Here is a 27,842-nt window from a genome sequence, read left to right on the forward strand (position 1 = left end):
GCAGTAGCAGAATCGTCCTTGCTGCTTTGCTAAGCTTCTGTTTCTCACCAAATTGCTCCCCACTCGCCACACAAGGTAAAGGGAAAAACATCCCCGTGCCTGTCCTTGTAGCCAATATCCTACGTGCTCGGGTAGTGCTTTCTCACCATGGTAACTACGTGAAGTCTACAGTTAGTCACTGTGTTTTGGGGAGTCTTCCAGCCCTTCTGGCGGTTCGCTGTCTGTGTACGTGCCATGGATACTAAGGCCAGAGGCGTTGGTAGATATTCTAATTTGATTTCCTCTGTGGCAGAGACCCAAGTCCAGGATGACACAATGGACTTTTCCCTTCCAGAAAGGCATTCAGTCTTGGTGTGAGAAGTATTTGACTTGACTTCTAGCAGTTGATCCTTAGAAGACCTTTCTTGCTAGGTGTGGAAACCCTTTCATTGACAGAAAAACACAAAGGAAATACTAGAGCGTGTAACTACAACACACTGTGGGCTTGTGGTAAAGCTTGCTTCAGTTCCCTCACTCTACATTTTTTCCTAGCATCAAAAAATTTTTGTGGAAAATTTTCTGCCGTATCAGTCTGCCTTTTCAACCTCATCTTTAAAATAGGTATCCCAGTATTCAGCACTGCAGCATCTCATTGCCGTGGTGGGCAGGTGTGTTTAAGCCGCAACTGCTTACTGCTGCTCAAGCACCTGGGAACTGCGATTGGCCTTTATACCACAGCGTTGAATGGACACCGACAGTCTTTTGTGGAGCTTTTTGTATTGGCTCTGGCTGAGATGGAGTTAATTTTCCCCACAGCAGCCCTCACAGCGCTGTGCTGTGCTGTGCGCTGGCAGCCAGCAAGGTGTTGGTAACACACTGGTGTTTCGGCTACTGCTGAGCAGCGCTGGCACAGCACCAAGGCTGTCTCTCTCCAACATCCCCCTCACCACTAGGCTGGGGATGGGCAAGACCTTGGGAGGGGACACAGCCAGGACAGCTGGCCCAAACTGACCAAAGGGATATTCCATACCGTATGGCGTCTGCTCAGCGATAAAAGCTGAGAGATAAGGGGAGGAACTGGGGGCATTTGTTATTTACGACGTCTGTCTTCTGGAGCAACCGTGATGGGTACTGAAGCCCTGCTTCCTGGGAAGTGGCCGGGCATTGCCTGCTGATGGGAAGTAGGGAATAAATCTTTTGGTTTTCCTTTGCTTCCATGTGCAACCTCTGCTTTTGCTTTATTAAATTGCCTTTATCTTGACCCACGAGGTCTTTTCCATCTTAATTTCTTCCCCCCCTCTGTCCTGCTGAGGAGGGGAGTGATAGAGCAGCTGGGTGGGCACCTGGTCTCCAGCCACAGTCAACCCACCACACTTTTTCATTATATGGCCCCAGTGTTATGGGAAGGGGGGGAGTTGGTGATGAGCTGGCGGGACTTCTTTGCTTTTTGGCTAGATTTAAATGTGTTTTCCTTTTGAATAAATCAAGGTCAGCAAGCACTCGTTACATCTGATCTATGTCCATTAGTTTTTCAGTTCTGCTTTTCCATTGAGTCACTAAACTGCTCAAGTTAGGTCTGAAATTTATCTCCACTGAACGGGTGTGGGAACATTCCTTTACTGCAAATTTTCTATTGACAAACAGTTCTGTGAGATGTAACAGAGCCAGCCCTGTGTCCCCTCCCCGTGCACTTTATTGATGTTTCATGTTACTAATTTTAATGATGTGAGGCTTTCTGTAGAAGTGCGTGGGTTAGCTGTACAGTCCTTCCTTCGCTGTACGTTTTCAAGTTCCTCTACTGAATTTGAGGGATTTCCTTGGCGTAGATACGCTCCAGGCTGTATCTTATGTTTGCGAGCTCCCCTTTCAGCCATTGCCTTGCTGGGTAAATACTGAAATCTAATCTCCTGCATGGTAAGTGCTCAGCAGCTGTGCCCAAGGAGCACATGGGAAGGTGTCGGGGGGCATCTGTGCTCTTTTTCCTTGTCTCCTCTCAATTGCTTTAGATGTGATTGGGTGGATATTTAACTGTCTGATTTAATTCAGCATAATGGCATTGAACTGCTGTATGTAGCATGCAAATTGAAAGCTTTGCACAATGTATTTTCTTCTGTCAAAAGTCGAGGGTTTGGGGGGCTTTTTAAAAGGGCCAGGCTTGTGCAGACAGATGGGAAAATGCTGATAAAAATTAGTTTGTAAAAAGCCAGACATCTGACTGACCTACCGTAGTTCTCTGCTCTTCCTTGCCCATCCCACACATCATTTTAACATCTGTGGTGCTGACCAGATTGTGTCTCTGCAAAAGCTGCTGAGCCCAGGACCCTGGGCTTGTCTGCAACGAAGGGACTGCACAACCTCTCTGGGGATGGGGAGAAGGAGCTAGAAATCCACCAGCGCGTTAAGCGTCACCGTCGTTTGGGAGAGGTTGGCGGAAAAGACGTGTGTTTATCTAAATTACGTTTTGAAAATCATAATTTTAGCTGTTTTTTAACAGCTTTTGGCAAAACTTTGACAGAAACAGTGTTCTGCCTGTGCTTGTCAGGAGGATCTGCTGTACCCTTGCCAGCAGAGCTTGACTTGTGGTTTTTGTATTTAATTGTTTGGTGATGTTGCAGATCCCCCCTGGCTGGCTGTGGCACTCAGAGTCGTAGCTTGACACCACCCCTGTTCCCTGTATCCTTGGTGCTCTGCTCCTCACTGGCCCTGCCAGCCCTGAAAAGAAGACCTGTGAATTGAACGTATTGGGTGGCGCGGCGGGTTGGGGAACAGAGGCTGGCGCAGGACTAATAGCAGACGAGAGCCCCCGTCTCTCTTCCTGCTCCTGGAAATTATTTTCTTACCTCTTACACTGGCTCCCTTTTCCAGGAGTGAGAAGCTGGGCACTCCATTTTCATGATTTGTCCAGTTAAAAAGGTCAGCACACCACCGGCTTAACACTTCATAACTCTGATTTTTAATGTATATAAACACTTCTCCTTTCAGTTCCCTCTAGGCTGCACGTCTGGGGATAAAAAAATCTCATGTGCTGATACATGGAGAGAGAACTCTAAATCCGCAGCCTTGGTCAGTCGTGCTCTGACGCAGGGTATTTGGGCACATTCAGTGCAACCTTTGCATAGGCAAATTGGTTAGAGAGTTGGTGTGCTTTTCAGGTGAAAGAAAAATGAGTCCTGATCCTCATGACTCTTATTCACATGACCTGAATCTTTTGTCTGCTTTCCTAAGGTGACAGGTGTGCCTGTGTGATCATCACTAGATATTGTTCTGGCTCCTGAGATTTAATTTTTTTGTTTCTCTTTTGATTTCAGGTATATTGGAGTTTTTTCACCATCAGTTGAAGGACATAGTTGAATATGCAGAACTGAAGACTGTCTGCTTCCAGAATTTGAGGGAAGTGGGAAATGCTGTCCTGTTTTGCCTCCTCATTGAACAGAGCCTGGTAGGTGCCTGCTGTGCTAGTTGAAAACCCATCTGCCTCTCAAAATGTACTCTCAAATTTTGTTCCTAACGTCATAAATAACAAGGCTGAAATCTGCAAGTTTGCTATTGCTGATGGGCAGATGGGTGGAAACAGTTCCCTGCTCTGATCTCTTACAGTCCTGCAGGGGCTTTCATGTCTGCGAGATAGCAGGACTTTGCTGGATGAGAGACGTTGCCTTGTGTGCGGTACCTGAGGATCAAATATTATGACCTTCATCGTAAATTATGATCAAATATAGTATTCCTGCAGTCAGTCACAGGGTGGCTCTCTTTATGTCAATGAGTTGTGCATCTGGTACTGTTATTTTCCTTCTCTGCTTGTCATTCCTGTTGTCATCGGAAACATTGCAAAGTTAACATGGACTTCTTGGACATCCTTCTTGCTGCTTGGATGGCTGGCAGTGGCGCCAGCTCTGCCAGATGTTTATCTGTCCTAGTTTGAATGAAGCTGTGAAACATGTCCAGTCTTTTCAGCTGCTTCCTGTATGCCTAGCCTCTGCCTTACAGCACGCGAAGCTGCTTGCTGCTGAGGGCACGATGCTACAATTGCTCTTTATCCCTACCTCTCGTTTTCTTTTCCCTCTCTTCTGCCACGTTATTACTATTTGCTGTTCAGACAAAACAGCCAGATGTGTAATTTCTCAGTCTTCATGCTTTTGAGCGCCTACAGAGGGAATTGCTTATGGGCCAGAAAAGCATCAAGTGAGCTGTCTTCCCCTTCTTTACCTGCATTGTGAGACTTGGGTGAGGAGTCTCTCCCCTGCCTGCACGTGCAGGAGGCTCTGCCCAGGCTGTACAAGCACACGCTGCCGCTGAGGTGGGGCTGCCCATCACCACTTTGCTGCCTGCAAACCAGCTACGTCGTTTCCTCAGCAAGCTGGCTGGGGGCCTGCTGTTGCACAAAGATAAATGCTCGCATAAGACTCCTTCTCTGAGGTGTGTTAAAGCTGCTGGTGTTCGATAAGGTAACAAAGACATGCTGTTCCTCAGAGTCCTGGTCAAGGTGTTAGAGGCTCCCTCCCTCGTGGTGGAGAGTAATTGGAGGGACAGTCACAAGCAGCGAGCCCGTATTCAGTAATGGGATAGCTGAAACAAAATGAGAAACTGGATTACTTTGGATTCAGGCTACTAGGGTACATGATGAAAGGCCAGGCAGGTGAGGGCCCTCACTGCTTGAGGGTGTACCAAAGACACCAGCACTGGAGGTACCTTCTTTGGGACGCCACCTTGGTGACACTTTCTAGTAATACACCCCTGCTCGCTGCCCCTCCTCTTGTTTTTGCCCTCGGTGGCGGCCTGGTGTTCTGTCCCAAATTTCAGTATTTTTCCACTGCAGTCATCTATCATAACTAGACTTCACCCCGGTTCAAAATGTAGGTCTGTAGTGCATTTCTGCTGGCGGGTGGTCTTGTTAATCTTGATTGCCTAGCACATGCATTTTCATGGTGTTGACATAGAATTACAGAATCATTTAGGTTGGAAAAGACCATAAAGAGCATCGAGTCCGACCATAAGGAACTAGATGTGGGAAGGGCGTATGAACTTGGGTATCCTGGCCTTGCCGAGGGTATGACTGATGAACATCACTTCTAATGCTAGTGCTGAGGGATTACAAATGAGCAGAGCTTCTGCTCCAAAAATGAGGAGAGGGGCATAGCTAAGTCATGAGTCTCCTTCTGGTCATCTCTGCATTTTCTCTGCACGTATGGCAGCCAAGAACCAGAAGACAGCTGTCTTCCTTCCCCCCATCCATAAAGGTGTAAAATACTTCCCGAGAGATGGGTCACCGCTGCTGTCCTGTGTCTCAGCCTGCCTGGCAGGGACGTGCGCCCGCCACGATAGATAACGGGTTGTGGGAGCAGCGCTGGTAAAAATAACCCAGCAGTGCGTCACCTTCCTCACCGCCCTGTCTGTCTGCGCAGGAGTCGTCTGCTGCTCTCACACTGAAATTACTCATTCTGCATTAGCCTTTTTAATAAATACCCTGTCCTTTACAAACTGCTGGCTGAGGGTGGGAGGGGAGCTGCTGGAGTTTATTTGGGAATCCAGGGTAACCTGGTGAAATCAAATCGTCTTTGGGAGCAAGAGAGTGAGGGCTCGGAGCGGCAGAGTCTGGCTGCCCTCTGGTGTTCCTGCACAGCGTTGGCATGCTTTTGGAAGCCTGTTTTGGGGATCTCCCATGGTTTGGGGATTCTTCGGCCCTAAATATCTTCCGTTTCCTTTTCGTTCCAGTCCCTAGAGGAGGTGTGTGACCTGTTGCATGCGGCGCCGTTCCAAAATATCCTGCCCAGAGTTCACGTCAAAGGTATCGGCTAAGTGAAAACACCTTCCTCGGGTAACGCTTTCCACTTGTCTTGCCTGCTGCTGTGGTTTCGGTGGCTGTCCCCGCTCATCCTTTACACCACCCCTGGTAATTACGGGACAGAGGTAACAGATTCAGGCTTGTTGGCCTGCCTGAAAAATACGTCATCCTTAGCGAGGCTCAGTGCAAATTGTGGGAGGAAGAGGAGGAATGCCGTGACAGGGAAAAGTGGGATGGATACCCAGGGCAGTATTACCCCTCTGCGTGGACGTGGTTGGCGAGAGGCTTTTCCGAAGGTGCCGTGTATCTTCTGTGGCTGCCAGTTAAAATGGGGTGGGCTTGGTCGTACAGGGTATGGGAAGTCTGTCAGCAGAGTAAGTAAATACAGATTCACAGATTGGTAGGGGTTGGAAGGGACCTCTAGAGATCATCAAGTGGTCCCTGGGCCCAGTAGACTTTTCACATGGCTTTTTGCTAAACTGGGCACGCAGTGGTGAATGTTTGCAGGATGGCTTCCTCTGGTATCTGCTTTCCTCATCCTCCTTCATCAGAAGTGAGCTTTTTATTCCCCTCACACTTCGCTTCTTTCTGCGTTGCTCCTCTATCTCCTTTTCTTTCTGTTTCTCGTTGCCAGAGCAGCTGATTTGTTCTGCTCGGAGAAATCCCGTCAGCTAAAAATCTTGGAGAATATTTCCAGACTCACCGTAGCTACTTGCATCTCTGCATAAAACTAACTAGACCGTTGTAAACAGTATTTTCCCATTTGCCGGAGAACATTTCCTACTCACCAGTGATGAGGGGGTGCCAACTGCTTTTTTAAGCCTTGTTATACACAGAAATTCCACCCTCATTATACTCCACCTTCTAGAATGAAGCTTTTTATGTGTGGTAAGGACAATTTAGTTGGCTTAGTACAAGTGGGAGTCGAATATGTTAGCAGCAGCAGCAGGATAATAGAGCCTTATAGTCAGTCTTCAATTTAGTTAATTAAATGAATTCTACTACAAAGCCATGGCTTCTTTTTGTTTGCACATACAATGCAACATTTTAAAATATAAATATATATTTTTCTAAAAGCACATCAAAGATTAACCAACTATTTAGACCTATAAAAATAACTTACCCAGTTTTCTACCTCACTGAATAAAGGTTGTGTAAAAATAAGAATTTTCTTGCTTAATTTCAATTTATAAAATTAAGTTGGCTACCAATTAAATGAATCAGTGCTCTCTCTTTTTTTTTTTTTTTTTTCCTTTTCCCTTTCAGAGGGTGAAAGACTCGATGCTAAAATGAAGAGACTAGAATCAAAATATGCTCCGCTACACTTGGTTCCTCTTATTGAAAGACTAGGCACACCCCAGGTAATCTCTCTCGTTTGTGTCAGAGGCAATTAAAGACATTTCTGAGCACTAGAAAGCCTGGTCTCTCATGTATGTTGATAGCTGTGTCAGAACTCCAACCTGCCCATCCGGCTTGTTCGCATAACAGGATTTTTTTCTTTTTTAAGATCCATGGATTTGATAAAGCTGTTAAAGCTCAGAAGTTTAAAAATATTTGATGCTGGGGCAGGGGTGACATGTTTTGAGGAAAATGCTGATGGTTACGTATGTTGCTATGTGATACCCTCTCAGTATAAGGGCCAGCCCAGAGGCTCCTAGTGCAAATTCCACTAAAAGCAATCAGTTTTCTTGTGCACGTGCACACATATAATTTGAACCAATTTATTCCTCTTTCGGCCAGATGATTAGAAACTCTTGGAAAATAAGCAGTCATTTGAGTTGAGCTCTCCTGGAACCAGAGTGACCAAAGAGAACGTTCTTGAACTGCATTGCAGCTGCAGCACTATTTTCTGTCACAGTGGGGGGTACATTAATTCCCTGCCAACCGTAGCAGTTCAGGAGCAATTTTTGGGGTGCGAATAGTAGGAACTAAGAGCAGACTGCGCTGAAGCAGACTTCAGCCTGCTTTTATCTTCATATGTGCTGCAGCTGGGTAGGTGCTGCTGCGCTCTAGAAAAGACCTCTCGGTGTGATGGCACAAGCCCTAACCACCGTTGCCACCTCAGAGTTTTGTCTGAGCCTGTTAGTGCTGCCTCCGGAGCTTTCCTGTCTCTAACAGCAGCGGGCGAGGGAGACAGGCAGGCGGGCGCAGGCAGGAGCTGCTGCCCGTACTAGCACCGGAGCGCTGAACTCTTTGGGTTTGCTTTCTGCCTCCATTCAGGCAAAGAATTTTTGTAAACTTCCCCGGGGCTAGTCCAGGATTAGCATTACCACAGTTAGTGTTACTGACTACAGCAGCAGCCTGGCTGCTTGAAAAGGCTTTAACGATCTTCTCTGAATGTTTTTTCTACTGAACTGAGCCCCAGGTCAGTGGCCTCTGACCTCACTTAAAGTCAGGAGAAATTGCTCCTAGAATAAATGAAGTGACACTGAAAAATGTGGTGGTGGTTTTTTGTGGTCTTTTTTTGTGGGTTTTTTTTTTTAAATAGTGTCTTGTAGTTAAAGGGGCTTTTACCAGGATTCTGCATTTTCTTTCTCTCCACCTTAGCAAATAGCGATCGCAAGGGAAGGGGACTTGCTGACCAAAGAACGCCTCTGCTGCGGCCTGTCCATGTTTGAGGTTATCCTGACGAGGATTCGCTCCTTCCTGGACGATCCCATCTGGCGCGGGCCCCTGCCCAGCAACGGGGTGATGCACGTGGACGAGTGTGTGGAATTCCATCGCCTCTGGAGCGCCATGCAGTTCGTCTACTGCATCCCCGTGGGAACACACGAGTTCACGGTGGAGTACGTACCGCCAGCTGCCAGCGGTCCACCTGCTGGCAACAGTACTTGGCTTGTCCTCCCTGGGACTGCCGGGGGGCCTAGAATGGAGGCGTTTGTTTGCCTGTCTGCAAGAGCTGAGTGCAGAAACAAGGGAAAGTGCTGCGGTCACCGGGAGGGGCTCATAATCCACAAACACAGATATTATTGTATTTTTAACAAAAATAACCCTCTATTTTGAATATTGCCACTGTATAATGAATGATCCCATGACAAACAGGCCCCACCACGCGTCTTTCAGTAGCAGACTCCTATGGACGCTGAACTTAAATAAAATAGCTGAACGTTTGTGTATGTATTTCTAACAAGTATTTTCTCTCTGAATTATAAGCAAGAACAAGCACTAGGAGGTTAACGTGATTAACATGACTTAACCAGGAACTGTAGTTCTTGGGTTTGTTAATTTTGAGAACGTTCTTCTTTTGAAAAACTCAAGAGTTTCTCAACTCTGATTACTCAGCTGTAACGTGCTTTTCAGTGCGCAGTTACGGAGGCAACAGCATGGGACGTTTGCTTCCTTTCATGCCTGCAGCCCAAAGGAGCATCGTGCTGTTGAATTCCCCATTTGTGCTCTTTGAAAGTGTTGTTTCCTTTGAAAAGGAAATGTAATGCTACTGGCATCTCATGGGGTGTAAATTTTCTGGAGTAACTATGTTGTGTAAAACTGGGGCGGGGGGGTGCTTCTGGTTTTTTGTTAAGCATCCATTTGCATTGCTTGTGGTATCTGGAAAGAGAGCTTAATTTACTAGAGATTTAGCAGTATTTTCTAGATTAATGTCTAACATATTCTAGACTGATATATACGTAGTTTAGTATAATGGCCGATTACCGAGCATTTATTGTGGCTCTGTTTCTGAAGATTTAGGTGAAATGTGTTTTACGTGGTGTGTTCCCTGTTTCAGGCAGTGCTTTGGGGACGGCTTGCACTGGGCTGGCTGTATGATCATCGTACTTTTGGGACAGCAACGTCGCTTCGATGTGTTGGATTTCTGCTACCACCTCTTGAAAGTCCAAAAGCATGATGGCAAAGACGAGGTTATAAAGAACGTGGTGAGTTGGAAGCACCTGTTCTGTACCTGCTGTAGTAATAACAATAAATCAGAGCTGTTTGTACACTGAAGCGGTGTAGATGTAGCGATTGCTTTCTAGAATGAAACGTCAAAAACGAGAGCACCAGGGATTGTAGGAACAAAAAACCCCAAGGCCTTAGTACTGGAGTTGGAAGACTGCTCAGTGTGAATTTTTATTTCCTGGCTATATGGGATTTTCGTAACGCTTCTCATGCACGTGCATTCAGACTATGACAAGGCTGCTGTAAATTGCCCTTTTTTGTACAAAAAGCAGCACTGTCAAAACCCAAAATGTGTCCTGGATTTTCACTGGGTTAGCAGTGGAAGGGAAACATTCCTAACATTCCTGGGAGAGGCGAGGTGACGGCATTTGCAGCTTTTTATCTCCAAAGCTGATTCCTGTGTGTCTGGTGTTTGGATGTTTGCAGCCTTTGAAGAAAATGGTCGAGAGAATTCGCAAGTTCCAGATTCTGAATGACGAAATAATTGCTATTTTGGACAAGTATCTGAAGTCCGGCGATGGAGAGAGCACACCCGTGGAACACGTGCGCTGCTTCCAGCCACCTATCCATCAGTCCCTTGCCAGCAACTAGACTTCCCACCTTAACGATAAAAGTATGAGAAAGGAAGAAAACCCCAACCCACAAAACACACCCAGCAGTTTTAAGGCGTCCTGTCGCCTGCATTTTTCAGTATGCCTGTGCCATGTGAGTGGTGCACTGTCCTCTTCAGTCTCCAAGCACAGTAACTGTATACGATCGATACTTATTTTTCTAGACTAAAATTTTATACACTTTGATTAAAAACCTGTGACTGTAAAAGATTTTCAAAATCTCTTTGCATTCCTGTAACGAGGTGGCCATTTTAGACTGGACTGGCACAATTTCCCCCCGAAGCTATCAAAATAATAGCTGTGGAGGATCAGAAACTGGGTTCTGTAGGAAAAAAAAAAAAAATTTAGAAATCAATTCTTGTTTGTATTAGAGCATTAATTGCTTAATTAGCCTTTATTAAAAAAAAAAACAAAAACAACCAACAACCTCTGCTGGTGCTTTGTGAATAATTTTTCTAGTCAGTTGATTATTTTTTCCTCTTTGAGAAACTATTCTGAGATCAGTAATTATGGAAATGAAGGCTAATTAAGGTGATTGTTTCAAAGTTATTTAACACGGAGGTGATGGATAGTATTCTGATCTTCTAAAAAGCAGTAGTTTGATTGATTAGAATGGGAACTGTTTACTTTTTGCTAATGAGAGCTTCTAACTCAGTTTCTCTTTTGGTGGGTGACACAGACCTGTGTACCGAAATACTTGTTTACCGGTGATAAGGAATTCTTGTTTACAAGAGTCCTGAATACAGTGATCAGGTGTAATCTATCCCAGTACATCAGCTCTAATGATGTTAGTCATGATTTACTTACAGAAAATGTTTGTTTAATTCCACTAACTGTATTATTATGCAAACACTGCATCAGTAAAATCGTTTGTAAAACTTTGCAACTGTAAAACTTGAATTTTAAAGCGACCTGCTCAGGCACAAGAAGTAACTCCTGCTGCTTACTGCAGGATCCTCACAGAGCTTTTTGGTTGCCTGTTAGGATCAAGCCAAAACAAATGTGAGTTAAGCTGGCTGGGACACACATAATGGACTATGACACATTTTACCCAGGACGTGGATTTCTGGAAATGTTATTCGGTTAATGTTTCTAACCTGTAGTGTGAAACGCGTGCCTTTGCGAACCTGTTTTTCTCCCTTCCCTTTTGCTAGCTGAAGCAGAGATTACAGCACGGCTTTTCTCCTGCTCAGTTCTTTTCAGATGTTTCACAGTGCCAGAATCGCATCCAGTAATGGGTAGAAACAAGTGTTTGACAGAGGAGGCACACAGGAGATGAGGAATGTGTGGGTACTGGGGCGGCAGGGAACTGGATTTTGAGGAAAGAAATTAACTGAAATTCTTCAGCAAAAGAGAGGATAGAGATTTGCCAGGCAATCTATAAGCAAATTTCCACCACCCCAGGTTGTCCCAGGATGCCTGTGCTTGAGAGCTGCCATTCTGGAGTGGTCTCTGTGTGGTGAGAGCACACAGGAGGCTGGCCCAGTGGGTGGAAGACCTAAGTAGGAAACGCTTGGGCTTTGTTACACCAGCTCCTTGCAGGATTTCTTTTACAAGATGCTTAACAGACAGTTTTCTTTAAGAAACATTTGCTGTTTTGTCCTTCATAGCACTGTGCAAAGATGACTTCTAATCAGCCAGTTGTTTCTCTGTGCTTCAGGCTTCAATTAAGAAAACTAACAACTTTCTGAATTTGTTGTGATAATCATTGGTTTAGGGGTAAGTCTCACACACCTGACACTTTGGCTCAGCACTGTGGTACAGAAATGGTTACTTAGTAAAGCCTGATAATTGCTTCAAGAACTATTTAAAAGTAACTAATCATGGTGTGAGTAAAGCAAGTTCCAATTCCTACCAGTTCACTGGTAGCAGCAAGCAACTTGGTCTCCCATCAATACATATTTTATGATCACATTTTTTTTTTTCCCTTTAGTATGAGATTCAGAGAATTCAGACACTAGTCCTATGTGTCACATTTTTCCAAGGTAGGTTACTTTTATTTTTTCTCAACAGGAGTATTAGACTCAGTGGGAGCTAAAACATCTTCACATGGTATTAACTGCTTCTCCTACATAAAAGGAAAAATGCAGCAAGGTGCACAAAGGCATAACTGTTTCATTTTTTTATTATTATCTGGCAGCCAGAGTGCCTATCACAACATAAAGTAACAGACTCTACTGTATGAAGTTGTCACCTGCTCTGGGGTTAGGCTGGTGCTTTGGTACTAGAAGTGGCAACCTGGAGTTCAGTGACTCCGTGGCAGTTTGACTTCTTCCCTGCCACTCCCCATTACCATGCTCTTTGTTGCACAAGTGCAAGAGGGATGTTTTCATGACTGAGCACTATTGACATTGTGGCCCTTAAAATTAGGTAGAAGTTCAAATCCCATTCTTTAACCAGAATTTAAAGAACCTTTTTCTTGCTTGATACTTTGGCCTCTCCTGCACTTAAGACACGTACCAAAGGAAGGCAGCAGAGTTAAGTTTCCCAGGTGGGAACTGGGGGTTTTTTGGTCCCAGTAATAATCTTCAATTTACTCAAACAGTAAGCACCAAAACTGACAACCTACACTAGTAACTGGCTGGCTGTCCCAAATAATTTCTAACCTTCACATCTACAGTAGAAATGTTCTTATAAAAAAAAAAAATCACTAATTTTTATTTTCTGCCTTTGAGAACATAAATTGCGACCTCCATCCCTCCCCCATTTTTAAGCAACACCATTTAAGTTTTTAAGAGGGCCAAAAAATTGGAACGTAATGTCATAGCCCATAACTGTGTTACTGCAAACAGAACCGCCACAGTGCAAGTTCAAGCTGTAACATCCAACACACTGAGCAGCTCCACAGAGCCAGGGCAGCATGGTCCAGCAAAAGCAGAACTGGACCCATTTTACAGAGGGAGCAGCTTTTTTGGCTACTGTTAACAACTCAACTCTGTCCTCCTGCATGAGCAAGCATGGGAGGGGCAGAGGAGAAGCTCCCTGCCTTGTTCTTGTTGCCAGCCAGTTACTTTTTGAATGCAAATCCTACAAGTTTAGCATACAGCTTTAGTTAAGCAGTATTTTTCAAAGGATTAGTCTCGTGCAATTGTAGCTTTCTCTTTCCTCTCTTGCAAACTGGGACAAGAGTACTCACTGCAGCTCCTGGTTCAGCACCTTTACAGTCACTTAGTGTTCAGCCAGGGCACAAGTACAAAGGATCCGGCTCCACTGCAATCTTTTTACCACCAATGCAGAAATAAAGCAATTTATTTTTTGATAAAATTGTCATTAGTGCAATACATCTTAAAACAGAAGAATGAAATGACAGTATGCATAACTTAACTTAAACAACAAAAACCAACTGGGGTCTGAGGTCATTTTAGTATTTTTGTAAAAGTAAAGTAAAAATAAGGCAAATAAAAACCCTTTCAGTGTTCTTTATCCAGACTAATCGAACTTAAAAATTAACGATTGTCTACACATACTGTTCAAAAGTACATGATTTTTCCAGACAAGCTCAGACATTTCACAGCAGAAAAAAATATTCCAGAGTTACAGAATTGTTCTTAAGTAAAGTAACACGTAGATATTTTCAGAAGGCTGACAGGCTTCCGTTTCTCCTGGCCGAGAGACTCTCGGTGGATTGTATTTCACCTACGCAGGTAGAACTTTCTTCATCGTGATTAAAGCAGTCGTACGGGCTCAGCAAAGTACCATTTGCTGCTCTGTCATCTTTCCGCAAAGAGACGGGCAGATTTGCTAGGGTGAAGTTAACATCTTTGAAGGCATGCAATAAAAAGATCCCCACAATAATAGTCAGGAAACCACTGAAGGTGCCAATAATGTCATCAGCCGCCATGTGTTGCCATTCCTTGAAAAGGATGGCAGAACAAGTTAAAACAGATGTTGTAAAGATCACGTAATATATTGGAGTCACTATCGAAGTGTTGAATATATCCAGAGCCCTGTTCAAATAGTTGATCTGTGTGCTCACACAGACAATAAGGCTTAGCAGCAGAATCCAAGACAAGGGATGTTTCAGCACTGGTTTTCCTGCAAAAAGTTCCTTTATAGCGATGCCCAAACCTTTTACACAGGAGACCGATAATGCTCCAATTACAGAGCAAATTGTTATGTACACAAGAATGTTGGTCTGTCCGTGGCGAGGTCCCACCACGCATATTAGAATTAAAGAGACAATAACAACAAGAGTTGCGAAGACCACAAAACCTGTGGTTAGGGGAAAGAAAAAATAAAATCTTGTTATTTATGGACACTATCAAAAGCACCATAGATGTACTGAGAAAACATACATTAACAACGCTCGGCTTAAACAGAAGCATTCAGGATATTTCTCATTACTCCTCCAACAAAGTTAAAGTGATTTTAGCATGAACTAGCGAAAACAAAGAATGAAGCTCAGGCACATTGTATTACCTTTACCAGAACTTCAGCCAGATGACTACAGGATTCGATTGCTCTATTGCCTCATGCACAGAGTCGCTGAGGTGTAGATGCCACTGGGTGCAGGCTTGTGTCTGAAGGCTTTTTAGGGAGGTACATTTTGGCAGGCTGCTACATTCATCAGCAGATTTCCACTAACCAGGTCATTCCTTAAGATTGGCTTTTTAATCTCTGTGCTGCCTAGTTGGTGTTTAAAGTGGGAATTGTCTTTGCATTTATATAACATTTTGCAGATGTGTATAGACATTGTGTTTATGGAACTGTGCTGCTGCATTTGTTTAAACTGTCATCTCAGTGGTTCACATCAAGACACCTTGTTCGAGGCCTGACAAGTTCACTGGCATCACGCAAAGCTCCCTTACGGAATTACGTCACGGAATTCAAATCTCTACTTCATTGGGACAAGGCAAAGCAGACAAGGGCTGTCTTCCTGGGACTTGAAAGCAGCAGTAATGAAACTATAGTACAGAAGTGGTGGGCTGCTTACATATCAAGTTACCAATTTTCTTACCTGGATCACCTAGTTTGTGGGACATTTCATCCAAAGTTTCTACCTCCTCCTCTTGTGGAGCGTGAATTACCATCACAGTTGATCCCAGTATACTTAGCAAACACCCTATTTTTCCATGTAGATTAAGTTTTTCATTTAAAAAGAAGGATGACAGAATGGCACTAAGAAGAAGAAGAAAAAAAAAAAAAAAAAAAGCACCAGCAAACATAGAATTAGTAATAACTCATTCAGGTTGCTTTGACTGTACAGGTCACTTGCATACACCATGTGGAGCTTAAAAATAGCTACATAGTTGATTTTTTTATCTCAAGATACTTACTATGGACAAAACTACCTGTTCATGTTTGGCATCTTTCCTCAGAACCCTTTTTTTTATGCTGCCTCCCCAAACCCTCTGTAGCTAAGTACTTGCAAAAATTATTTTTAAAAGACAAAAATCTTTAATAAGGAATTAAAATACTACTCTGTTGTATACGACATGGTTTTGAAATGCAGAAGATGATAGCTTTTCACAGATCAAGGTGTAGATGCATTGCTACAACACTTTTAAAAGCCTAGTCGCTTCACATTTGGAGAAACTTAAAGTTACTCCTGATGTTTATAAGTTATGTATAGTTACAAACAAGCCACACTTATTACAGCATAATTCAGTGACACATTTCTAAATAAGTATTTTATTTCTCTCTCTCCAAAGTCGCACTGCTTTCTGTTAGTGTTTCTTACCTTACAAGAACACTGAGAGCTCCTAAAGGAGTCACTAACGTAGCTGGTGCAAAAGCATAGGCAGCAAAGTTAGCTACTTCGCCAGCTCCCACTGCAGAGTAACAATAGTAATTAAAAAAAAAAAAGGAGTTATGCAACCTGTGAATCAGTGCGAGTGTTCCTGTAGACACAATCATGCAGTAAGGAAACAACAGCAAATTCTAATTACAGCATTCAGCTTACAGTACCAGCAGAACACAACATCTCCCATTACTATATCTTAAAAACAGACTGGAGGACTACAACAGGTATTAAAATTAATTCAGCCAAATTAGAAGGGGTTTTATTTTAGTGTCTGTGTGGTAGCTCCCCAGCCTGCCAACTCAAGTCATCAACTACTTCTGCATGGAGAAATCTGCAAGAGCAGGATGCAGGGCAATGCATATGTTAAGCCATAGGTACCTGAACACAGCCAGTAAGTCCAGAGTTTAAGCAATGAAAAAAACCCAAGTTCAGAACATAGACATCATCCCAAAATATGCTTCATTCTAAAGAATCTTGTATATCTGAGCACCCCTCTGCTAAGACACAAACCAGAATGCATATGCTAGCAAAGAGATACAGGAAGTCCAAAGCCTGCCTAGTTCCACTACCCAAAGAGAGCTGTTAAATTAATGAAACTACTTCTGGTGTGAGAGTAATTGTATTAAAATCATTAGAAATGCATCCATCAAATCACCAGCTAGCATCATCATACATTGTACAATCCCCACCTTGCTCCTTTTTTGTAACCATTGCTGCGATCTGTGGTGCAGTTATTTACTTAAATTATATAATGCAGATGATATTTTTACTACTTACTTGAAAGAAGTCCAGCCCACCACAGCCACTCCTTAAGGTATGCATGACCACCTTGACCTAAAATTGAAAGAATGTTTGCTACTCCATTAAAACATTGACAAACAGTAAGCCCCATCACTAATAACATCACCAAAATAATTTTTGCAGCCCATGCCCTTAAAAACATGGGCAACATTTTGATACTTGCGCTTCAGTTAAAGGGGCTGAAATAACATCTTCAAATTTCTGATGTGCGTATGCCTCCTATAGCCTACTTTGAAAACTAGTTACTTTACTTCCTTTGCATTAGAAATCGCACTGATGACCATATCTGCATTAAGAAAAACAGTTCTTTCAACTCATTGTCATGACATGAAAAACCAAGTTATGCTTCTCTTATGGGAGTGCTGCTTTGTGGAAATTGTGCATGACTTATGTGGCTGATTACATATACAAACATGTGAAATGTAGCCACACTTTCCCATTCTAAACCAGGGAGCATGAATTATGTATCTCAAACGTGTTTTACAGGCAGAGATGACAGACACTGAATTAAAAATATTCAGATTCAACCATCTGAATCATCCAAGGATGCTGCAACTATCCTATCTATCCTCTTTCAGTTTAAAACCGTTGTTCCTTGTCCTGTCACTACAGGCCCTGGTAAAAAGTCTCTGTCCACCTTTCTTTTATGCCCCCTTTAAGGCTGCTTTAAGGTCTCCCCAGAGCCTTCTCTTCTCCAGGCTGAACAACCCCAACTCTCTCAGCCTGTCCTCACAGGAGAGGTGCTCCAGCCCTCTGATCAGCTTCATACCCCTCCTCTGGACTTGCTCCAACAGCTCCATGTCCTTCTTATGTTGGGGGCCCCAGAGCTGGATGCAGTACTGCAGGTGGGGTCTCAGGAGACCAGACTAGAGAGGGAGGATCACCTCCCTTGACCTGCTGGTTATGCTACTTTTGATGCAGCTCAAGATGCAGTTGGCTTTCTGGGCTGCAAGCACACAGTGCCAGTTCACGTCTAGCTTTTCATTCACAAGTAGACCCAAGTCGTCCTCCTCAGGGCTGCTCCCAGCCTGTATCGATACCAGAGGTTGCCCTGACCCATGTGCAGGACCTTGCACTTGGCCTTGTTGAACTTCTTGAGGTTCGCACACGCCCACTCCTCAAGCCTGTCGAGGTCCCTCTGGATGGCATCCCTTCTCTCTAGCGCATCAACTGTACCAACTGTTGTCAGCAGCCTTGCTGAAGTTGCACTCAATCCCACTGTCCATGTCATTCGTGAAGATATTAAACAGTACTGGTTCCCGTATGAACCCTTGAGGGACACTACTCACTACATGTGATCACTGCATGTGATTTTTAGTTCTCTGAAACAACCTCCCAACACTCACACACAGTTAATGTTATCCTAAATTAGGATATCCTAAATATCCTAAAACGTAGTTAAGTGTTGTTTCCAAGTTCAATTTGCAAGTACAATTCAGATTTAACTGACATGCGAAGGAATTGTTCAACAAGTGTCCTCAGAGGGCATTACACGCAAATTAAATGGTGTGTATCACATGCAGAGTTAGGTGTATCTGACACCAGAGAAAAAAAAAAAAAAGACATCAGCTACACGTTTTAAGTTTCATATACCTGTAACAAACAAAAAAAGTCAAAACAAGATCATAAGTTTAGCAGTCTTCTGTTAAACGGCAAAACTTAAATGTTAGCAAGTTTCTTAAACGTGTATTTACCTGCTCTCATGGAGCCTTTCCTAGCTAACCGGAGAAGGCCTTTCTTTTTCAGGATGAAACTTCCTCCAATGAAAATGCTGGAACTCATAGCCAACACCAGACCAATGCAGAAGTCATATTTCCCACGAGTTTGGCTCATCTCGTAAACTACTAAAGACTGTCACATTGATCAATGAACAGCAGAACTTCTGTTACTCAATACAAGATGATGCAACACTGAAACCTGAGCAAAATAAATACATCAGAATTAAACTGGTAGAAATACATGCTGCATAGGAAAATTCTCAACAGTTCATGTGACTGGTTTTCTGCTATGAGTGTTTAAAAAAAAAGAAAAAAAAAGAAAAAAGAAAAGGCAATCTTTGAAACATGTATAAGCAACTAACAAGTCTGAACACGCAGAAGGGCTTCTGACCTAGCATATAAAAACTGAAACCCGAACAAAGTCCTTTGAGAAACATTAAAGAAAACTTAAAGATGTATGATTTATTTTTCTTGTCATTAAGTACACAGGTCTATGTCCAGCACACCATGTAACTGACAACACTGATCAAACAGTTACTTACATTGAAATCAATTTGTAAGAGAGTTTGAGAACAACCACAACATTTCTTCCATTTAAACTCACTAGAAAAATGAAAGAGAAGATTAGAATGGGTGTTTAATCATATAGTGATTTCCTTAACAGAAACAAGCTTGAGATGTATGCACATGCACTCATTCTCTAACAATTTCCAGGGAAATCTGGAAAAGAAATAAGGCACCTGTTTGTTGATTTATTTTACAAAGAATTCCCCATACCTGTATGAAGCATCTTTTCAGCTTAGCTACAGTAACAATTAGGAGTTTACAGTTGAAAGGCTTTCACCTATCCTGCTAAGACTCCAAATTTAGCTAGGCAAGATATTCAACTACAGCTTTGTAGAAGATACTAATTTTCAGACTAGAAATCAAGATTTTACACGCTCAACCTCTACCTTACAAGAAGATCTATTTCAGTACATCTCTTCTCCTGTTACATGCTGCAATGAGGATATCCTAGATTCCATCTAACACACAAGATTTTGAATTTAAGATACCTCTATAAGTAATCTTTAAACCAGAAAAAAAAGCTCAAAGTATATTCAAGGTGATTAACTTCTCTATGGTATGAAGGAAAATTAAAACTATTGTCAGGCTTTGACTTCAAGACAACTGGTAAGTATGACAGTATAGAGAACTCTTTTGAAGGAAGAAAACACAATTTTTAAAAAATCTATATATTTCCTGGGAACACCAATCACAGATGTGCCAAGACTAGCATTTGGTTCCCTAAGCAATTATTTTCCAGATATTCAGAAGCATGGCGTGTGATCTAAGTTGCACTAATAAGTTTTTTATTTAAAAGGAAAAGGGACCAAAGAAAAGGAGAGACTGAAATATTTCTACTTCAGTGCTTATTAGAATCTGAATTCCACAGCCTTAACGTTGAGATACAGCAGCAGCTTCCCCAAGCGGGAGTACAACGCTGGTGTCGAGACACTGCGACATCAAGCAGCCTCTTGCACGCCCAGGCTCCGGCACAAACAGACGCTCCCACTGGGAGCCCAGGACTAGATAAAATCATATTCTGGTCTGCTGAGCCAGCTCACAGTTCTGATTCCTGCACCTGTTCCTTCAAAATCTGTTTTCTTCCAATACTACCTTTCACTGTATGTTCTTGCTTCCCACTTTGACTAATTTGCTACACTCCTAGGAAAACCTGGCAGAGAACTACAGGTGGGTTAAGGTTAAAACTGAACACAGATCCTCTTATTTGCATCCAGTTAGGCTGTGAAAAAGTATAGGAAAACAGTCCCATTTAATAAACACTCAACGTGGTGTTATTCAAAATGCTGCAAGATCCACAGTTCAAAATTCTCAAATCCTCTTCCCTTAATCCTTGCATAGTAATTTCTAATTACTTCGTAATTATTATTTTGTAGGGAAAAATAAGTACATGAACTGCAAGGGTCAGCTTTAATTTTCTAGCAACTTTTAAAAATAAACTTAAGTACATTCTGGTGTGATACAAAATCATCTATCAAACAACCCAGAAAGACAAATCATTAGTGCAGAAGATGGACCAGAACAAGCCACCTCACTAACTGCATCAAATACTTCCCTGGTTTTGAATTCAGAGCAAGACTTTCAGTCCCCTGAAGAATAAAGGCATTTTTTAATGCAAGGAAAAGACATCAAGGGACTTTTGCAGCTGTTCTCTCTATTATCTTTTCTAGCAGTTGCAAGTCACACTGTTCAGGTAATCAAGCTAGGAGTGTTCTAGCTCCAGCTGGTGTAAAATGTGATACTGGTATAGCATCACCTGGGGGAGGGGGCTGCTTTTGCTGAGCTTTTCTATTCTACCAGTGTTTCCAACAGTTGCTACTGTAGTTATATTACTAATGGGAGTATTTTTACTAACGTAGCTTTTGACTAAAACAGAACTCACCATACTGGCAAAACCAATTCCCCCCCCCCCCGCTGCATAGCTTCAGCTACACGAAAACATTTCTGACAGAGGTAAAGAGCATCAGTTAGTCCCATCCAGACATCTTCCACCCACTGCCTTCCAGAGACAAGGGAGAAGCACAGGCTACTTTTCTTTTGAATACAGGAAGAATTTGATTACCAAAGAATGGAGGAAAACTTGTAAGCTAACAGGTAATTTTCTGAATTTAGACTTAAAAACACCCTAAGGACGCTACACTTCAAAACTAGTAGTTCTACTCTCCCTCAACTCCCAAACACGTTAAAGAGTTTTTGATTCCCTGTCAACCACTTTGTTAAGTTTGTAAACAACTCAAATCTCAACCACTTCTTCACCTAAATTACTGCTAGCTCTTTTTTCTAAGTTTATTTGTCCTCATAGACACAGCCAGTCCAACTTCTGCTTGGGCTGGACTGTCATACTTCCATCTAAGGTTTATACAGATGTCTACGTTTGCTGACCATTTCTGCCACACAGTCATGGTGAACCCAACTTCTTTCTGAAGAGATGTGGTTCACTTTGCATACAGCACAGATGTAATTTGCATGTGTGTGTGTGTGTATATATATATATAATGACACGTATAACTGCAAAGTCAAAGCAATAGCAGGCACAGGAAATTTTACACTTCAGGAAATCAGTGGTTTAATTCTAACCCTAAGACTTAGTAAAGGAAGAGGAACTAATGCATCCTTGTAAATATCATCAAGAAAAATTATTTTTGGAAATAAGAAAATGCCATGAAATGAGCAGTTCCTGGAATAAATACTCCTCTCACGTTTCAGCTTTGACATGTGCCAAAGCTGTCTTGTTCCAGCAGCCAGGGCCACTACTAAGTTACAAGCAGGAGAGAAGCCAGAAAATGTAGGAGTTAACAAAGCTGGCAGTTGTTTTACTTGTATTTGGTGTAGTTCTGCAAAGGTTCTTTAATCAAGTTCACAGCTGATTTTAACACAGAAAATATTTCATCCATCCAAGACTAGCAGTTTCATGGAGGAATACTAATTTGCCACTCTGATTGCAGACATGTAATGAGTGGATGAAACTTTCCTACCCACAGAAGCTACAACATTTACAATGCCTCAAAGAACCACCCATTTACGAACTGCCTGTGGATCATCTAGTATCATGAGTCCTAACTCTCAGTGCGCAACTGTACAGTGACAGACAACAGGGAACATACACCGAGTTTGAAGGTTATCAGACAGAGAGAGACAGAGAACAAAGCTTTCTGGAAAAAAAAACAACAACCCAAAACCAAAAATCTGCGGGACATAAGAAAGTCCAGATTAGCTACAAAGTTTGTTTTGCTTATTTTTAAGATGTAACTGAGAAGTATCACAAATGCTGACAAGATACAGACTCTCTGGTCTAAACCACAAACCACTTGTCTCTTTTCTCCCAAAAGCAGCACGCACACTGTTCGAAAGATGTGACAGATTTATTTTAACAAATGGGCTCTCTAAATATTCAGAACCACTACAAGTGATGTCATGAGATGAAAAGATATTTTACATTTAAAAGCAGGTAAGCATAAGTATAAGGGCGCTAGCAAAGAAAGTTAGTATCGCTTCCACAAGTTGTACATTGAATGGCAGCAATAATTACAGTCAGAAAACTAAGCATGGTGGATTGTTCCAACTTTGCCTACTCGGCCACCAGCCCTCTAGGGTTAAGTAGACTTTTTTCTCCTAGAAGTAATCTAAATGTACGTAAAATAATTAAATGCTTGACTTCACAATTCTCTTGTCTAAAAACTGACCTTCTTAACTGTGAACAGGATGATGTCAGTAAGCTAAAAAGCACCTTAACAGGCCATTTACTTCTCCCCTTTGTCAGGTACAGCACCATTCACTATTGCTCCTCATTACAAATAATTCAGCCAAGCTTGTCCCAGGAAATACTTACAAAAGAAACTTCACAAACACTGCAGCCGTGCTTTGATGCCATTAGGAACTCTCATTATCTAACGACCTTCACCTAGATCTTCACTTTGATTATGAAAGCCTGTTACATTTGTCCACTCTGGACTTGGAAAAGATGTAACTCCCTTTATCTTTGCACCCACACCTTAGTATCACTCTGCAAGTTAGGTGCTTGGTGCTTCCTGCTGTGCCACCCTCTGAGTCCTTTCCCAATAGCCCGTGTTTTCTTTATGAAGCGCAACTCCCAAAGCCACATGCAGTATTTTAGCTGAGTTGTTATCATTACTTCCGCAATAGAGTGGAAGTCTATACTTCTTTCCATAAAACCACCCATTTTGGATTGTCTTAGCCCTTCCTGAGCAGTTATCTACTGTTGACTCTTCAACTTCTCTTATTAATACAACCTCTAAGTTCTTTTCTACAGAACTACTCTAAAGTGTATTTTGATAGTAAATTGTTCCTGCCTGGGTGTAATAACTTTCATTTATGTCTACAAAAAGCATCTCTTTTTTCAGAAATGTTTCCTCAACACATTCATCTGAGTTTACAAACTGGCAACACTTCCCTGCTCAATGCCATTATTTCTTTGTCCTTTCAGACAGATCACCAATACTAAACAGCACAACATTCAGACATGACTCACACGGAAGGATTTTTAAACAAAGGCCTGTTTTAACAAGACATTAGTAATAGTTACTCCAGGTACAGCCGTTCAGCATCTTTTGAACTGTTCTGTGGTATTTTATTTTCAATTCTGCTTATTTACAAGAGCTCCATGAGAAGTTTTATGTTTCTAACACTGAAATAGAGCATCTATTTAATGCCCTCCTAGCCATAAAGTTCTTCATGGAAGAAAAATGGGTTGAATCAACAAGTTGCTTTTAACGAATACATGTTGACTATTATGTGTTCTCTTCCTCCTTTCCACAGGCACAGAGCCACAGGAAACAGAAACACTCCCTAACAACAAAAATGCAAGTGTTCAGTGACAAGCCTTTCGAAGGCTCATTATACATACCAATTCTGTTCCAAAATCCAGAGGCATTCACTTCTTAAATATGTCAGTGTTAGGTTTCTAAAAGAAGTTAAAAATAATATTAATTAGCATTTTAAGAATTCAGCTAAAAAGTTACGTCCATCATTTCAAGTTAATCTCATTTTCATGCAAGACACACAAGATTATACATTGTCTCATCTGTGCTTTAAAAAGGAAGAGGATTTTTCTTTTAAAAACACTTGAACAACAAAGGAGGTATGTCTCACCTGAAGTATTAATTATTTCATCCCTTTGCCTTTCACTTCACTTACCAAAGAAATTAACTGGAGATCTAAAGTATTCTTTACAATAAGAAAAGGCTGAGATGCGCACATACGGTACCCAAAGGTTCTGTATACATTATTTAGGAAAGAGTACCTCCAATTTTGCACTGTAAGTCTGCCCCAATACAGATACAGTTTTCCAGCTTTGTCAAAATTAAATGAGTGTGCACACTCATACATGTAATTATTTACATATTATGTAGGCAAGGTAAAAACATATTTGTTTATAAAGGCATCATATATATATAGCATAACATTAGAGGCACGTACTCAGAAAGCAAAACGTATGTTAACAGTTCTAAAGTTGCCTATTTTAAAAATTTTAGTTAAACTGTGAGGAAATTTATCCTTTATAGCAGATTTCTATTAAATAAAGCAAAAGCAACAAACATTCCATTTTAAGAAACTGGGAGAAAACATGAAAAAATGCCACAGTAAAAATTTTTGTACATCTTATTCTTTGTATTTGCTATTTATAGTTACTCTCTTCTATAGAAGAATGACCTTAAAGTAAACCATTTCCACATAAAACTAAAGAGTATCTTTACTAAAACACAGTGCTATTCATTAATTAAATGCAAACTATAGATGGTGCTTTACAGCTGATACTGTATTGACTGTATTTCCTAGAAGTTTATAAAAATAGACTCAAGAGTAGAAGACATGACTTGCTTCATCTTTGCTGTATCTAGTACACTAGCTCCACTCCCAGCAGGATGAGTCACCAGCACAGGTTTGCTTAATTACCTTTAGTATTTAAGATGGGCAGTTTCAAATTTAAGCTAACCTAATTAAGTTAAAGTCAAATCTAGACATTAGCCACTGTTCTTCCTTTGACATGACTGATAATCTGTTATAACTTGCTTTCTATTTGCTGGGATTTTATCCTGAAAATTAGTAACTGTAACGAAAGCAGAACTGGGGCGGCACTGAAATCTAAACACAACAATACCAATAAAAACTGACGCAATCAGTTCCTACCAATGAACTTGTTACCTTTCAGAGGAAAAAGATCCTAACTATACAATGAGGCACATCAAAAGCAGTCAGAAAGGCATGGTGACTTCCATTTATTATGTGTCAATTAAAAAAAAAGTTAAAGATACTGCCAGAAAATGGATAAAGTTGACTGGTAGAAAAAAAAGATCAGAAAAAGAAGTCAGGGACTAAAGAGTCAGACCCAGCCTATATATACATATATATCTCTCTCTTCACAGTATAAGAATGAACACAAATCATTGCTTTGAACTACAATGCAAAGCTACAATTGTTTTTTTTCACCTCAAACTAAAGCACTGACAGGGCTCTGAAGTTCTGTGGAAGTTGATCTGGATCCAAAGTGCACAACTCTCAACCTCAGCTAAACTCACTCCTGGGCCAAACGGAAGACAAACTGGTTTAGCTCCCTGATTAACAGCACGCACACTCCATGAGAAGTACGACAGCTCTGGAGCTCTGGCAAAACTACAACACTGTAACTTGCCAATTCTGTCCAGTTAAGAGAACCAAAAAAAACCCCCCAAAAAACCTGGACGTTCGTGAACCTTGGCTTTCTGAGCCCAAACCACAGAAAGTTTCCCGCTACGGAGAAACCAACACGGCGAAGGTCTCCTTGGGCTTCAGCAGCCAGGTTCAACGCCCGCTGCCCCGACAGCCACGCAACCACCGCCTCCCGCCCGGAGGGAGCACGCTTCGCCCCGGCCTGCTGCCCCCTCACCCGCAGCGCCGAACGCCGAGGACCTTGCGCGGCTCACGGCGGGGAGGAAAGCACGCCGGCCCCGCCGCTCCCGAGGCGGCATCAGAAAGGCAAGCACCAGCCGGAACGGCGGAGGCCCTGGGCGGCGGGGCGGGGCCTACGCGGAGCCCGGAGGCGCGGTCAAGGCCCCGCCGCCGGGAGGGCCGAGGCCGCAGGCGGGGGCGGGGACGCGCCTCATGCCCGCAGGCACGGCCCGCCCCGCCCCGAGCGCCCCCAACCACCGCCTCCCCTCCTCACCCACCCCGCCCTCAGAGGGGCCGGCCGGGCCCGCCACCGCCCCCACCTCTCAGCCAGCCCGCGATCAGCCAGGCCCCCGTACCCCCGGCGGGGCCCGCCCGCCTCTTCCCGCTTACCTGCGGTCACCGCCCCTCACATCCCCGCCGGGAAAAGCCCCGCGGCCGCCGCCGCCGCCGCGCGAGAACAAAGAGGAGGAGACTGGGGAGGGGGAGGCCGGAGCGGGCGGTGGGAGGGGCCGGTGCCCGCGCGCTCCACCGCCATGAGGGGAGGGGGGAACCGGCAGCGGGGCGCGGCGGACAACGACGGCGGGAGGCGAGGGCAGGCGGCGTCAGAGCCCGGCCGCCCCCTCCGCGCTGATTCCGGCAGCGCCCGCCGGAAGGGGCGCGGCCCGGCCCAGAGCGAGGCAGCGGCGGGGCCGGGCGCCCCGCCCGCCTCGGGTCACGTGTCTCTCCCCTAGCCCCGCCCTCTCCCTCCCCCGGGGTCACCGCTGCCGTTAGCGGCCGGCAGCCGGCTCCCCGCGCGCCCCCTGGCGGTCACAGGTGAACGTACGGACGGCGGCGGGTCGGGGCCGGGACGGGGGAAAAACTCGCCGCGGTAACGACTCTGCCTTACCCAGCGTCAGCTTCGGCTTTTAAAATACCCTGTAACGGATGACGGACAGTGCCTCACAGCGACGCTGTTCACCTGCAGCCGTGCCTCATTTATTGCCGCGTCTTACCTCAGGCACTCCGGCCAAGATCCGGTACTCTCAGACTCTTACACAACACACTTAAACTTACAAACCATACGCGATAAGGGAAAGAGACGTTTTAAGGGATTGGGTAGCTTGCAGGGTCAATTGATCTCCTGAATTCAGGTCCCATGCTCTTACTGCACGCTTTACAACCAAAAATGCTTTAGCCTCATCTGAAGTATAATTGATGTACGTTGACAAAGATTTCTCCTCAGCTTATAGCGAAGACTCTGCAAACACAATCATAAAAAGTTTCAGACTTGGAGGGCTGTTCAGTTTCTTCAACACTATTTAAACAGGCTTTACAACATTGGGTCTAGATAACCAGTGCTGCCAAAATACATGTGATGCATCTTCCCCGTGGAGGTAACTCCTACGTCTTTATCCTTCCTTTCTCAGGGTTTGTGTTGACATTGCCATAGTTTGCACAAACAGCTGCTTCATTTTCGCTAAACTTGGAAATAAAACCGGTGAAGCAATCCTGGCTTTCCCATTACAAAGCTGTTCCTTGTCACGTTAGCTGTTGCGTTCTTTCTCATTAACTGCACCAACGTGGTCCCTCACTCCACCACATAATCCCTACAACTTCTAGGCCACTCAAAGCAAATGGATAAATTTTAGGCCTAAGGCAGCATTCCATTCCCCAATTTAAAATTGGGTCAGTATTCATGACATAAACTTTGCACTTGTGAGGTCTGTACCTGGCAGAAAATCGATCAGGGAATCGGGCAGCTGTAACGGGCTCTGGCAGCCACATCCCTGCTGCATTTCACGAAGACAGCTGAGCAGAACAAAGAAGCCATGTCTGCGAGTCTACGCGTACAACAGTTGCAATGTCACATACAAGGAACTTAAGGG

At 43.4% G+C, this 27,842-nt stretch overlaps 2 protein-coding genes across 10 annotated transcripts in view; one reads left to right on the forward strand and one right to left on the reverse strand.

The window, feature by feature from the left end:
* The window catches only part of CYFIP1 (cytoplasmic FMR1 interacting protein 1), an 80,931-nt gene extending 69,783 nt beyond the window's left edge, over positions 1-11,148 (forward strand). For all 3 annotated transcript variants that reach the window (XM_075737298.1, XM_075737317.1, XM_075737309.1), the window contains exons 26-31: positions 3,288-3,418; positions 5,692-5,764; positions 7,028-7,122; positions 8,309-8,547; positions 9,486-9,633; positions 10,082-11,148. In XM_075737298.1, the coding sequence (XP_075593413.1) occupies positions 3,288-3,418; positions 5,692-5,764; positions 7,028-7,122; positions 8,309-8,547; positions 9,486-9,633; positions 10,082-10,246 (851 nt within the window). In that variant the 3' untranslated portion in view covers positions 10,247-11,148. The remainder of the gene's footprint in view (positions 1-3,287; positions 3,419-5,691; positions 5,765-7,027; positions 7,123-8,308; positions 8,548-9,485; positions 9,634-10,081) is intronic.
* A 2,336-nt stretch (positions 11,149-13,484) lies between these two features.
* Positions 13,485-26,646, reverse strand: NIPA2 (NIPA magnesium transporter 2). 7 transcript variants are annotated; one of them, XM_075737339.1, is made up of 8 exons: positions 26,368-26,646; positions 23,957-24,013; positions 19,071-19,131; positions 18,505-18,727; positions 16,787-16,843; positions 15,947-16,037; positions 15,224-15,384; positions 13,485-14,478 (listed from the first exon to the last, which is right to left on the reverse strand). In XM_075737339.1, exons 4-8 carry the CDS (start codon positions 18,641-18,643, stop codon positions 13,841-13,843), a joined length of 1,086 nt encoding a protein of 361 aa, XP_075593454.1. In that variant the 5' UTR covers positions 18,644-18,727; positions 19,071-19,131; positions 23,957-24,013; positions 26,368-26,646; the 3' UTR covers positions 13,485-13,840. The 7 variants fall into 7 exon arrangements, with proteins under 7 accessions (XP_075593454.1, XP_075593464.1, XP_075593471.1 ...); XM_075737349.1 differs by lacking the exon at positions 26,368-26,646 and adding an exon at positions 25,999-26,045; XM_075737356.1 differs by lacking the exon at positions 26,368-26,646 and adding an exon at positions 25,540-25,625.
* Between the last annotated feature and the right edge of the window lie 1,196 nt (positions 26,647-27,842).

This window comes from Balearica regulorum, chromosome 1 (genome assembly GCF_011004875.1).
Source record: "Balearica regulorum gibbericeps isolate bBalReg1 chromosome 1, bBalReg1.pri, whole genome shotgun sequence".
Lineage (NCBI taxonomy): Eukaryota > Metazoa > Chordata > Aves > Gruiformes > Gruidae > Balearica > Balearica regulorum.

What these genes read in the sequence shown, in the direction of transcription:
- NIPA2 (XM_075737339.1), bottom strand. Translation starts at nt 18,643, where the DNA reads ATGAGCCAAACTCGTGGGAAATATGACTTCTGCATTGGTCTGGTGTTG. An exon ending in GTGGGCTGGACTTCTTTCAA is followed by an intron (nt 16,038 to 16,786) that starts GTAAGTAGTAAA and finishes GTTACTCTGCAG; the next exon opens with TGGGAGCTGGCGAAGTAGCT. An exon ending in GCTCTCAGTGTTCTTGTAAG is followed by an intron (nt 15,385 to 15,946) that starts GTAAGAAACACT and finishes TCTTCTTCTTAG; the next exon opens with TGCCATTCTGTCATCCTTCT.